General features: G+C 42.0%; 1 protein-coding gene across 6 annotated transcripts in view; it reads right to left on the bottom strand.

The window, feature by feature from the left end:
- rptor (regulatory associated protein of MTOR, complex 1) overlaps positions 1 to 14,579 on the bottom strand; it is a 198,588-nt gene that overhangs the window by 69,046 nt on the left and 114,963 nt on the right. For all 6 annotated transcript variants that reach the window (XM_030416136.1, XM_030416152.1, XM_030416143.1 and 3 more), the window contains 3 exons: positions 12,936 to 13,011; positions 8,477 to 8,578; positions 466 to 549 (listed from right to left, as the gene is read on the bottom strand). In XM_030416136.1, coding sequence (XP_030271996.1) covers positions 466 to 549; positions 8,477 to 8,578; positions 12,936 to 13,011 — 262 coding nt within the window. The remainder of the gene's footprint in view (positions 1 to 465; positions 550 to 8,476; positions 8,579 to 12,935; positions 13,012 to 14,579) is intronic.

Here is a 14,579-nt window from a genome sequence, read left to right as displayed (position 1 = left end):
CATTGCAGGCAGTTTTTTGCTTTTATGTGACATGATTTTGAGGTACGCACTTCTGAAACTCCATCTCCTACACCAAAACAGTGGAGGTGAAAACATGATTGTTGTGAGCACAATGACAAATTAAATGTGAAAAACTCAACACATGTTCCACTTTTACTGTGTTTGTCTTGTAGGCAGAGATCTCAGAGATGGAGATCTCTGAGCCTCAGCATATAAAACGCATTGGCACACAAAACGCATTGGCACACAAGATAAAAGCTTCAGTTTCCAGCCAAGGTTGTTGCTGCGCGGTATTAATTTGATCCAGCTGTATCAGGCCAGCCAAGTTCTCATAGTTCTCTTCAGATTAAATGACTATTTTGCTAATTTCTGTCTGTCTTGTTATCCAGAGTGTTGGGAGGACTTTTAAAATGTAACCTATTTCTTTCCACCAATATTTCAAACAGGCACACGATCACAACGCACCAGGCTGACGGCCCACGGACCCAGATCCAGGAAGCGCCCCAGCAGATCTAGAGCCCGCAGCCGATGCACCTGACTGAGGAGGACCTGAAAGAGAAACAGAAAGGTCATAGGTCAGCTGTGCTGCCTACAAATAAGGAGGAAGCCGGAGATTAAAGGAAGAGGAGGAGGAGGAAGGACAGCAGGAGAAATGGCAGAGAGAGGATGAGGAGGTGGAGTGAAACAGGTGGCTCTCCCACCACTGCTGCTAATGCACTGGCACCAGGTCACACTTGTTTACTCTGCCTGTGTGTGTGTGTGTGTGTGTGTGTCTGTAGGCGTGCAAAAGCGTACGCGTGTGATGTGCCTGGGTGTGTCTTCTTGGCTGCCATTTCACTTAGCGTCTTAAGGGGTTTCCGGTTGAGGACAGGACCCAAGTGTGTGTTTGTGTGTGCATAACAGTGACGCCAAATGGGATCACGATGTAGCAGTTTTTGGATGAGGGGAACTATTTTAAGGACGCATATGGTATGTGCTATAAATGTATATGTGCGCGTGTGTTTGTGTGTATCCGGCATCTAGCACAAAAGCAGCACAGAGTCTCTGGACACCGGTCAAACCCCATGTGCGACTGTCCCACAGTGTGTGATGGGAACAAGCATATGGAGGAGCCTGGGTCCGCATACACTCAAACACACACACACACACACATGCACACACGCACACACACACATACAAACACGAATGCACGCACGGGCGCTTCCACCAACACATCATGTATTATTAGCGTTCTCCGTGACTTTAACCTGATGAGCATGACCATGCTACCAGAAGGAGGCTGGGGGAAGACCAGGACAGGGTTGCCTCCAGCTCCCAGGAAGAGCGTGGGAACATGGACATTTATGTGTGCGTGTGTGTATGTGTGTGTGTATGACGTAGGTGTGTATTCTGTAGAATAAGAAAAGCCCTAGAGCAAGAATTAAATCAAAGCCTCTCCTGATCCAGGCTTTTCTATGTCACGATTCATTCTTTTCAACCCAATTCGACATAGATGTCACACACCGTCACACACACATAAGCATATTTCATGCATGTGATTCAAATACCACATTAACATTGATGTGCCGATTCATCAAAGCAGGGATGAAAATACAATCTCTGAGCAACGCTTTTCTTTCTCTGCATGAGTGTGTGTGTGTGTGCACGCTTGTCTCTCGTTCCTTATTTGCGTAACACCTTGACTCCAATCCTCTTTTAGTGCGATGAGTAAGCACTACCCATCATCCCGCTGCGTGTGCGAGCAGTGAGACATGCGGCGTCATGTCATTACACGACGCACGTCACCGACACCTGAAGGCCAATGTGTGTGAGTGTGAAACGGCTATTGTTACCGTAACATCGCAATTTAGAGATGCTGTAATCCCTATGCAAAATCTGTTAATCCCCCCTGGCTGTCGTCAAGACAATGCCATACCGTGTTTCTCCTTCCCGTGCTCCGTTGTCCTTCCCTCTGCTCATTTCATTAAAGAGCATTATTGATGGAACGCTCCCTGATGCCCTTTTCTTGTCGCTCTTGCATCTTTCAAATCGAGGCAGATTATAATTTTTAGCGTCAAACTGTAAATCCTCCAAGAGTGCGCGCCAGTCTTTTAGCTTCATTCTTATGCAACTGTGTGCTTAAAAGGGTATAAAACCTGTTTATGTGTCCATCCGTTACATCAGAGGGCATGAAGTAGCCTTGAGATTACTTTGCTCTCACCATGGAAAGCTGCATAACGTTGCATAATCTTAAGGGCTACTGGTGCTTTACATCCTCTCCTTCCATATCAACAGCGCGCGCGCGCACACACACACACACACACACACACACACACACACACACACACACACGCACACGCACACTCGCACACACGCACGTAAGTACACACACGCACTGCTTCACACACCATCCAGCACACCCCAATCAGTTTGCCTTTTCCTCGGCTTTTAACGGGTCCCGACAGTACTGCTGTATGGACGGGCTGCGGCTTCCAATGCGCTGAGTCAGCAGGAAATTACCATTCGACACGGACAGCGGCACTACTACGCTGTGATATAATACAACACCACAACTGTATGGCCCCACGGGATGGTGCTGGTAAAGGAGGGGGGGGGGAACACCCCACTGCTGTAAGCCAACAGCAGAAAAAACACTAAAAAAGATTTTAGCAGGATTTTCAGCCAAATGAAGGCATACCAAATAAATTAAATTCCACTACAGGGAACACAGCAGACACTGGTCCTGTCATAGCTTTGTTGCTTGGGTGTAATGAGGCCAATCAGCCTGCAAATGCTCAGCTCAAATTACAGCAAGTATCTTGCAGTGCATGTCTTTAGTGTCTGCTGACAGATTGAAGAAGAAGTAGTAGTAATGAGGAGGAGGAGGAGGAAGAGGAGACGTAATGATGAGGAGGAGGACAAGAAGGAAAAGGAGGAGGAGGAGGAGGAGGAAGGCCACCGATGCAGTTGTCATTTTCATGCCCAGCACCCACATTGTATAAGGAGAAAATACTTGCGCCCACCTGTGCGCCCCTGTGGTCTTAAATTTAGGCTGATCCGCTGATGGCGGATTGCTATCTTGAGGCCGCAGAAAGCGACAGCGCAATAAAACCAACAAAAAGCTGGTCTGAAGTCAAAGGCACAGTATTTTCCCTGCTATCTAAAGAGTACATTATTCATATAGTATTAAGCACCCACACAGGCGGGTTCACAACGCGTATGCACTCTGATTTTATGATTAAAGAGGCTTCTTTCAGATATTTTTTACATTTCCATGCACGCAGTCATGTCACTGTCATCGTGCGACATTTAAGCAGCGAAACTACAAGCTGTAGTAATAAAATAAACAGGAAACAAAATTAATATTTTAGCTTCTGAAATAAATATTTTTAGACCAGATTTCAGGATTTAACAGGCGGAAGGCTGCTTTACTCCAAACTATCTTTATAGTATGAATCTGGACTGTGTGTGTGTGACCTTTTGATGTGTAGAAGAAGACAGAACATTAATGAACATAAAATACTATGTGATCCTGTTGACAGGTCAGAAATTTTGAATAATCAGTGAAGTTTATCAGCTTTTGCACATGAGGAACAGCTGATAAACTTTGCTGATTATTTGAAGTTTTAGTGAAGTTCTGTGTAGCAGGGTTACACGTATGGTTTCTGCTGCTGGAGGATCAACGCAGGTCATGTAATTAATATTTTCCATGTCAAAGATGTATTTCACCCCTCTCATCCTGCTATTAATCAGAATGACACATTTTAAAACTGTCTAACCTGATCCATGGGCTGCGATCCCTGTATCACTTTCACGCACAGAGGGACGTACTGCAGCACTATTCCTCCTCCTCAGTTAAATGACAGTGTCTTTTCATCATATGCAGTCAAACGATTGTTGACGGCACTGATGATTGTGAAATGACACACGGCTCATGAAGGGAATGGGAGATGACACTCGGATTGGTTTCATTTAAGTTCCTGTGTTCCTTAATTTGCTGCCAGATTATCCACCGTTTAACTGGCAAAACAGACTTGAACACGCCCTAAATGCAACAGCGCCTTGAGCTTTACACCAAGCGCCACAGACCATTTAAATAGGGTTCCAAGACTCTTGACAGGTGATGTGTGTGCTTAAGATGCTCTTGCAGCACTGAGTTTGCCAGTGCATAATGGAGTGAAGCCCTTTTCTAACATGGATTCTGCAACATTGCTGGTCCCATCTGTATGTTGCTTCTCAAGTATTCAAACACAGATCTCAATTATAGAAATCTTCCACAAGCCCTTTATCTGGCAAGGAACTGTATATGGTTACTCCCGCTGATGCCCAAAATGGCGTTGCTATGCTGTCCATTGAGGTCGGAGAACCACGTGACTTTTCTCAGCCAATCAGCAAGTATTAGACTACGCCACAGATAGTGACATCACGCCATTGGACCAATCAGCAGCGGCCATGAGCGTTTCTAACCATGCTAAGTTGCTGAAACTCACACTTTATATTTTTAAATAGCTGTGCTTAATGTTCATATAGGTGTCGTTTGTTTAGGATTAGAGAAATTAGTGACATTTTTGGTGTGAAAAATGGAGAGACCATATTTGATCATACGCCCTCTTCAGGTTTTTTTTTTTACTAATCACGCATTATAAGGTTGGACAATAGTACTCAATAGTGTATTGGATGTTGCCACAGGTCAGTATAACATTATACAGTGATGCAATGACAAATTTAATCTATTTATAGAAAGTTTTGCTATAAATAGTGAAATATGTGTGATTTTGGTCAGTGTTATGACCTTGTAACATTTTTTTATAATACTTCAATGGCAATTATTGGTGTTTATTTTTACTGTAAGCCTTATGACTGCTATTTATATATACTGCTAAATTGATTTAGTAATTCAATATTTGTGATTTCCTTGAATTTTTGAAATTCCAAGTATTTCAATAAGTGCCTGATAAAGGGTTAAAGCAGCTGCCCAGTTCAAACAGCTGCAGTGCTTTACATGATATCTGGCACCTCATTAAGTATCGACTGTCATGAGTGCAAGTGACAGTCACCACCAGTTCTCACCCCCTCAACCCTCACCATAGCTATCATTGATTAATCACTTAAACAATTCTGCTGCCTGTTTTATGCTGTCAGACACTAACTACATATTGACAAGATGTGTAGGTGAGACAAACTGTTTTTAAAGGGTCCGGTCAGATATTCAAACTGTAAGCAGTTGACATGAATAAAAGCTGAGTGACACTGATGATTAATGTGTGTTTTCATGGGTATTTTTATCATCTCAACATTTTGGGGCGCATTAATTTGATAGCAGACAGCAGAAAGGTGAAGGGAAATGAGAAGAGGGAGAGGAGGGATGACAATGGAGGATACTCAAACAAGGTTACATAGTCTGTGCTTTAAACCCAGAGGTCATCGGGACACCAATTTTTGTTCTTCTGTTCCGACTATTGTTTGTACTGCAGTCAGTTGAGTTATTTTACAAGTGTTACTGAAATGCTTTAAATGTTTATGTTTCAAATGTTGTAAAATTGCTGTTGCAAATTTTATTTAAAAATTTACAAAAACTTAATTGGCAGCAATCCTAAATTCATGAATTGCATGTTTGAAATTGGTGTAATGGCTAACAATATATCAGAGCGCTGGTTTACATGTGTGACTTCTTTTTCTGTCCACGTATAAACTATATAATACGTATAACTGTGTATGGAGTGAGGTATGACAGCCCCGCCTTTACTGAGAAAATCTCTGACAACAGAGGTACATTTCAACACATTTACAGACAGAGGTCTTCATTTAAAATCTGTTGATGATGTCTGCGTGTGAGTGTGAATATTAAAGAGACTCGGTGATGCAAAACATGAGACAATGAGTGAATTAAGCAGAAAAGCTGTTTGCATGATATGTTTTCTCACATTCCAATGTTACTTTCTCTTTAATCACATTTTCTGTATTTCATATTCAACACCACGCTTTTCAGTTTACTTTAGTTTGTGTCTTTCGGTTTTACTGCGATCTCTAATCACAGGTCCTAAATCCATCAGTATTGACTACTTCTAAACATGTTTTCATAGCACATAATGAAATATAATTATAATGCTGAATTATCATCAAAGATCATAGGACTGAACAGTGCAAAAGAGAGAGAACATTTTGAAAAGCTTTAGAAAAAGATGAGGCAGGCTATAAGGTCTGAGTTTAAAAAGCTTCCCTTTCTGTTTAGGGCACACAGAGATGCTGCGTGGCCAGCAGCTCAGCCAGCAGCTCAGCTGCCACAACACAACAAGATCGGCCTCATTTATAAAACAGACATATGATTCATTCTGAACTTAAGTGTGGCTTCAGAAGAAAATCATGTACAGTAGTAGTTAAATAAGATCTCAGTTTGACATTGAAACCATCTTATCTCTAAAGTCGAGAATGGATGTCAGTGATTTTGCTGCTGGGTGCACTCATGGTCTAAAGTTTAGATTAACTTGTAAAGGAAATGTATATCATGGCAGTCATCAGTTCCAATGATCTGGTTCAATAATGGATTTATTATAGGTCTTCTGAAAATGTGAATAAACCAGCTGGGTCATAAATATACATACAGCAAACTGAATTACCTATTTTAGTGATGTAAAAGTTGTGTCAATCAAATTTACTTCATAGCATGGCCTCTTAACTTCTTCTGAGTGATTCTGATTGATAACAGCTGATGACTTTAGTAGGCCCATTTTAATGGGGCTTGTTAGAAACACATATTAGACTCAGCCACAAACACTACTATAGGAAAGTTTTCCTTCCACCTCCGAAATATCTCCAGACTCCGCCCATCACTGTCCCAGTCCAGCACCGAAATCCTGGTTCATTCACTTGTCACCTCCCGCATCGATTACTGCAATGCCATCCTCACCGGACTCCCCACCAAACTCATCAACAGACTGCAAATCATCCAGAACTCAGCTGCCCGGATTATCACCCGCACCAAATCATCTGACCACATCACCCCTATTCTCATCCAACTTCACTGGCTCCCTGTACAATACCGCATCCACTACAAAAACCTCCTCCTCACATACAAAGCTCTCCACCATCTAGCCCCCACCTACCTCTGCAACCTCCTCCATGAATACAGCCCCTCTCGCACCCTCCGCTCAACCTCTGCTGGACTGCTAACCATCCCCACACCACGCCTCAGTACCATGGGTGCCCGAGCCTTCAGCTGCTCGGCACCCAGACTATGGAACTCTCTCCCCCCACACATAAGACAGTCAGACTCCATCACAACATTCAAATCCAAACTCAAAACCCACCTGTTCAAACTGGCATACTCACTCTGACTGGTCACTGTGCACTACACTTTTCTTTTCTTTTTTTATATCAATGTTTGTTTTTAATATTCTGTGATACTATGTGGTGATATTACTCTGTGATTTTATGCTTTTATCCTATGTAAGGTGACCTTGGGTGACTTGAAAGGCGCCACCAAACAAATAAAATGTATTATTATTATTATTATTATTAAAGTCTAAGGAGCTCAGCATTGCCCATATTGATTTGAACAAGTCAGGAAAGTCATTTGGAGCCATTTGAAAGCAGTTACAGGTCTCAAATCAACTGTACAAACAACTGTAAGTATAAAGTGTATGGCTCAGCTGTGTCACTGCCAGTACCAGGAAAAAAACTCAAACGATGACCTGCTGCTGAGAGAAAACCTTGAGCTGAGGTTTTGGAATGGCCAAAGTCCTGACTTGAACCCAACCAAGAACATGTGGGCTGTGTCATGAAGTCAACAAACGTAACTGAACTTCACTGGTTCTGTCCAGAGGACTACCAAAATTAGAGCTGTAGAAATCATTGGAACAGAAGACTGCCATGATATACATGTTCTTTAGAAGTGTATGTAAACTTTTTATCATGACTGTATGTAAGGTTATTGCAGGTTGGAACACAAGCCAAGCATTTAGGAACAACTGGCTTTCTTTGTCAACCTGCTATTTTGTCCACAGAATGATACATGTACCTGGCTTCAGTCTCCTCTACATCACTGTGGTCTCCTCTTCCAAAAAGTTGGATTTTCTCTATTGGTCTGAGGATATTCCTGACTAAACCCTCCTCCGTTCTGGCACTATATAAGGTGAACTCACAGGGCTAGTGCCGTCAATTTCAGTTGATTTGAAATGTATTGATCACAGGTGTCTAAGTTACAAGTGGGATTCTTAGGACCTGCTCAAGCAAGGTTTTTTATGCTTACCATCTTTTTTAAATGGAAAGAAACACAAAAGCTCAGGTCTTCCGACTGCCTTTAATGCCTTTTATAATATTTGTAATGTATGGGCAGTGCACCTTAAGAATAGAAAACTGATGACAGCGTACATACGATGAATCTAATGGGTTTTGTCCATGTTCATAATGAATTTCTAATGCAGTCACAAATTCTGTTTTGCTTCATGCACAATATTTTTTTGTATTTTGCGTGTGCATGCGTGTGTGTGTCATTTACCTGTAGTACAATCGGCAGCTGCTCAGGAGGGTTCCTGTTCTCCACGCCCATCGTCAGCCACACCTGAAATGCCGTGAGCTGCTCCGCAAAGAAAGGACTGTGCTGTGGACACAAAACACACACACAGTGTCTATCAGGATTTTACGCATACACAGTAATGAGCCAGTCTGCGGTGACTACCTTATCATATCATAAAAGTCCTGACACAATGAGCTTAGAAGTGACACTGCACTGCAGCAGCAACATAAATCTTGATCTATCATGATCACCTCCCCCCCCACCCCTCTCTCTGTGCTGCCACGGCAGTTTGCCTGATTGATTGGTTGCTGGCCGCAGAGTTTTTGATCATGCCGAGTGTTAATATTGCAGCAGGAATTACGACAGCCCTGTGTAGAGTGTTGATGGATGTAGAGGGGGGAAATATCAATGCTTCGCGGCTGGATGGCTAAATTAATTTGTGTATAATCAAAGCTTAATAACTCTATACACACACTCACATACTCACTGATACATGAAAGCAAATGGTGTAAAGAGGGTGCAGGCCTAGCTACGAGACTGAGCTCCTGTATTTGGTTATAATGTTGCATTTTGGGAGGAAATGTAAAAATGAAAATGTGCAGCATCTTTTAATACAAAGACCCTGTTGTAAATAGGGTTAACCAAATTTAATGATTATTTGACACCTTTTCCAGACCAAATAGGATGCAATTCAACACCCATTTTATGAAAATACATAGTATAAAAGCATGGAGCTACTTAACGCTAGTATTCTCACCGCTTCCGAACAGTATTTCCTAATAATTCATTAATGATTAAATTAATCAAATTAACACAAATCGGAACCAAATAAGCAGTTGAGATTACAGCTGAAGGCAGGCAAGAGTAAATATTCATGACTTTTGTAAATTCAATATGGATATGACTTTTTAAATAGCTTCAAGGGCTTTCTTTGAGGAAACACACTTGTGACACACTCATTGACCTGAGAAGCTTCACCGATGACGTCAGGCAGACTTGTATGTAGCCTGAGAGGCAAAACCCCGGGCAAAAACACACGCAGAACACTCACCGCAACTCAAGTATGGACAGCTTTATCAACTCCTCTGTTCTCTTGTTTTTCTGCTGACGGTAAGGACATTTACAGTAAGGGAGAATGGATCTCACAGTCAGGTTTGAGAGGCATGCTGGTCTACGTAGGTTTCATCGCTCCAGAGACAACACGCAGAAACTACGGTTCTTGCTTCACGTAGAATTCGATACTTCTCAAACCAGGACAAGACTCACTTTCAACAGTTCAGACAGCATTTGAAAAAGAGAGTGGAAACAAGGAATAGAAGAGGAACGCCATATAAAGAACCAAATACATGTCTGTTTCACGATGAAATACATATATGACACAAACACTAAGGCCCTGTTCAGATCTGTTATCGACACGCACTCTGAAGGATCGTCATGGTCCTTGTAGGCTGATAACATGCTGTCTGACTTCCATGTGGTTACCTGTAATGCCAATGACATGTTTGTACATGTCTTTGTAAGTAGCAGATGTTTGTGAATACACTGTCTGTTCAACAAATCAAGCTACTGAATTTGCAACCACAGTATCCCTAGACTTCCTCAACAAATCATGACATTTTGAAAGTTTTTCAGGAAGGAGAAACTTTGTCAAATACAGTCTACGACAAATTCTTAATCATTCATGCCTTTCCTAAATTTGGCATTAAATGCAACACATCAAATCATTTCTCTCCTTGTAAATAGTGCATTGCTGTACCAGTCCAGGTGCTTCCATGTCTAAAGTGTGTTTTACCTGCCAAATGTAGCAGCTGTTTGAACACACTGTTTCAACCGATTTCATCACTTAAACTGAATATATGAAAGAAGACAACCTTTTATTGATGGTAAACATGCCAGATGTTATAAATGCAGTTAACAGAACCCAATGTATACTAGTTTATTGTTGCCCATTGAGAAAGTCTGGGGGTGTAATCATTTTTCATAAAATATTGTGAAATACCATATGACAAATTCTCAATTTTTGGGCATTTTGGCAAATTCAGCCAGTGCTATACAAGTTCCATCTTTCCTTGTGTAAGAAACACTGGGTCCATTTGTATTTGCATATAGAGCGGGCAAGTGAGATTGGATCACAAGTGGTCAGCTGAGACACAAGTGGAGATGCATGTTCATGCCAGGTGTGAACTGGCAGACTCTGCGTTGTCAAAGTGTGGTCCGCCAGGTCTTTAGTTATAACACAACAAACACAGGACCATTTGCGTGATTTTCTAATGCTGATGGTGATGATGATGCTAATTTTTCATTTTGAACTGTTGGGGTTTTTATGTGCATATGGCTCGGCGAAACACAAGCATATACTTGGGGTGTAGGGGTGTAGTAGAGGGTTAAACTACTGCCAATACTGGCTAATCATCACGAGTAGAAAATAAATCTGAGTTTGAAGGAAAAACAATTTCTGCAGCTTTAAAGGCAGTTGTGACAGAGACCAAGAAGATGAAGTAAACAGTTGAAGCCCATCAGAGAGGAATTAAAGGCTCCTGAAAGACGGGGCGAGACAGAGAGGGAAAATTTCCTTTAGTAGTCCTCCGAGGCTCAATTACACTGCCGGTAAGTGTTTTAGGCCCGAGTGCAGCAGAAACGAGAGAAGCATTGAGGATGGAAAACTGCCCCCGGGGGAGCGATGCAGAACATGCCCACCTCAGAGGGCCAGGTGGAGGAAATGGACGAGTCCAAGATAAAAGAGCTAACATCGGGGAAAAGCTGCTCTGTGGCCATTTTGTCTGTTTTCAGACTTTTCTGATTAGTTTGCATTACTAAGAACATGTTGCTGCTCTGCGACCTGTCCAGCATCTGGTGGCATCTACTCTCACACACAGACACACAGACAGACAGAGACATGGACACACAGACACACACAGTCTCTCTCTCACACAGACAGGTTTTGGTGATCTATGGTGATGGACAAATGGACCGTGTTGACCAAGTTATCTTACTGTACTGTAAGTCATCATCAGTTCAATCAGCCTCTCGCGGCGTGTTCCTATTACACTCAGCATCTCCATCACAGTCTCTCGCCATGTCAGTAAATATAACACTGAAGTGTGGCTGAAAGTGCAGGGCCGGTGGTTTCAGAAACTATATTTTATTTGACACTCACAGTTGAATTATAAGACCTGACGTTTTACAATGTTATCCGCGGGGAATGAGTCTGTGAGCGTGTGTGGTTGAAAGATTAATAGAGATGTTGTAGATGCTGCTGGTGGAGAACTTGCAGTGCAAACAGGAACTGTTGATGTTTACGGGCGTCAGTGGAACAAGAGCCATCCATCAATGCTAGATAAACAGTAACCACCAACCTATACACACACAAAAACACAGTCAAATGGAGAGGCCTCTACACCTCTGAAGTTAAGCTGAACAAGTCCCGATTAGGGCAGGGCAATTTGGCCTCATTAGTGTGATCATCTAAAACTAAGAATTGGTGTGTATTTGCAATTTTTTAATACATGGTTTATAAAGCGTTTCACTGTGTGTAAACAGTGAAGCATAAATGTATCATTTATCAATTATGGTTATTGCTTAATGCAGTTATTATGTGTTACCTGAGCCTTTTAGCCAAACGTTACAATCTACAAAGGGAGAAATTCTGACATGTTCTACAGTAGCCCACAACGGACAAACCAAACATCAGAGACGGACTTCTAGGGGGATTTTGTTTGACCCGACAGCTAGGTGCCACAAAACCTTACATACTGGACCAATATTTTCTATATATCTGTCTTGTGATTAAATTGATTCAATACATGAATGCATTTTTTGCAATGACCTCTCAAATGTAGTTATCAAACGATTGTGACAAAAGCATGTAATGGAGGAGCATGTTTATCAATGAAAGTTGCTGTCTAAAATGAAATTAGTGCGCCAAAATAGTGAACTTCACTTAGGATCCAATGTTTATAAATGATCCCAAGCATCTTTTCGTGCGTTATAATCTCCAAACCATATCCGTGCATACAGACAACATATATGCTGATACCGATATATGTGATGCCAATTGCCAATATCGGCCAATACAATTTTTGCACAATTTTGATAAATCGGCGGCTCTAATCATGATACCAGATACGTATCTCAATATTTTGAAATTTCCAAACAAGCACCTCAAAGGTGTTAGGACTGGGTGACAGTATTTGTATTTTGACCAAATTTCACTGTATCAATATTATGACAATACTGTCGGGATGACTATTGGCTCTTTGACAAAATATTAACAGATTGAGATTTTTGATAAATAATCATCAGCAATGTGGATGAATCAACTTCGGTGGTAAAGGCAAGAATAAAACAAGTATGGCAGTCTGGTAAATTTGGAAAACTAAGAAAATGTCTTTAAAACCAGTAAAAAGACAACAGACAGACACACACAAACACACACACTTACTCTGAAGGCGGTGCCCTCCTCAATGATGGTAGGCAGCTGAGAGAGGCAGATGTCCACGGCAAGGTCCCATGCTTGCCTGTAGAGGGAACACACACATGCACACAAAGCACATTAGAATTTCCACACACATAATACGGTACATAACTCTAAAACCCCATACACTTGTTGGAGTTTTAAAGCCATCTCATTATGACCTGAAGCAACACAAAAGTCCTTGGTTATGCTTCTCTCCCCGTCCCACGACTCATTCTCCTCAGCTCAACCTTTCTCCCTCCTGCTCTTCCCTGTGCACATACACCTCCTCATATTCCCTGCCCACAGATCCTGGAGAGGGCAGCAAGGCACCTTTAATCCCCTTCTAAACACCCGCGTTCTCTCATGGTCATCATATCTAATTCATGGGGTTATGTAACTCACATCAAACCATATCACAGCCTCTTTTGGTCTGTCTGTCTTGTCTTCCACTCTCTGGCTCCTTTTTCTTGCAGCAAATTGAGCTCAGGGCCTCGATGGGGCTTTTTCCTCTCAGTTAGCATGAGTTAGGGCTCGATTCATGTTCCCAGTAGATGCACTGCGATGTAATGATGCTGAGCGAGTGACACAGAGTTCACCATGTCTGAGACGCTTTCCGCTGCTTAAAACTGCTTTTCCCATTAGCTGGGAGCCGTGTAATAGAGTTGCACTCTGGCTCGACCGCACAGTTTTAAAGGAGCACCGGGTCCAGTGCCATTATGTATGTGTAGCGTGCAAACATGCAGTACAATGTGTGGTTAAAGAAGCTGTCTAATTGGAAAACTAGGCAGGTGGGTATGCTCGCAACATCAACAGCTAAAAGTCAACAAAAGGCAATTTATTCTAGCATTCATGTCAGTTGGTGAAAGTTCAGGCTAAATGGAAGAATTTATACACTCAGCTGCTTCTGTGGCCGGCAGAACATTTAGCCTTTCAGCAAAAATGTCAACAGTGCAGAACAGACCTTACTGAATAATTAAGAACAGGTGTAACACATTATGCAGCTTTTTTCAGCCATTTAAAGCCTGATTTCAGAGAAATCAAACCATGTGAAAATTCAGATTGATGGTGAGCACACAGGTTGAAACTACAATAAGCCAACAGATTTGAAGCAAAGATATCTACTTGTATTTGTTCAAGGTGATTTATTTGTCATTATACAAAAGAGGGCTTCATAAAGAAATTATCATTTACAAATCCCTTTACACGACACAAACATAGAACATATATCCAGTTTTTAGTAGGTAAAAGCTTAGCATATTTGTTGAATTTGCATCCCGATGAATGTAAACAGCAGCAATAACATTAAAAGTTCAACATCAGGTAAACACTATAAATCAACGTGGACTGTGCCTGGGCACCAAGCATCAATGAAGTCGACACATCTCCTTGTCCTGTGCTCTGTCAGCCTGGAACACGCTCCAACCGCCAAGAGCAACGGTTTCATGAGCTGCTGTGGTAGAGACAGATCTCTGTAAAGATGTGGACATCTCTGATGTCATCATCTTGGGGCTCTGGTTTCCTGTTGCTTGGCCAGCCAGGGTCAATTTGTCAATTTCCTTTTCCTGCGACCAGACCAGACCAGACCGGAGCAGCCTTGAATCCAAGCTAGATTAGAATGGCTTTCATCCC

The sequence above is a fragment of the Sparus aurata genome, chromosome 1 (genome assembly GCF_900880675.1).
Source record: "Sparus aurata chromosome 1, fSpaAur1.1, whole genome shotgun sequence".
Classification (NCBI taxonomy): Eukaryota; Metazoa; Chordata; class Actinopteri; order Spariformes; family Sparidae; genus Sparus; species Sparus aurata.
Note: the sequence above shows the minus strand (reverse complement) of the source record. Positions and strands in the feature narration are given on the sequence as shown.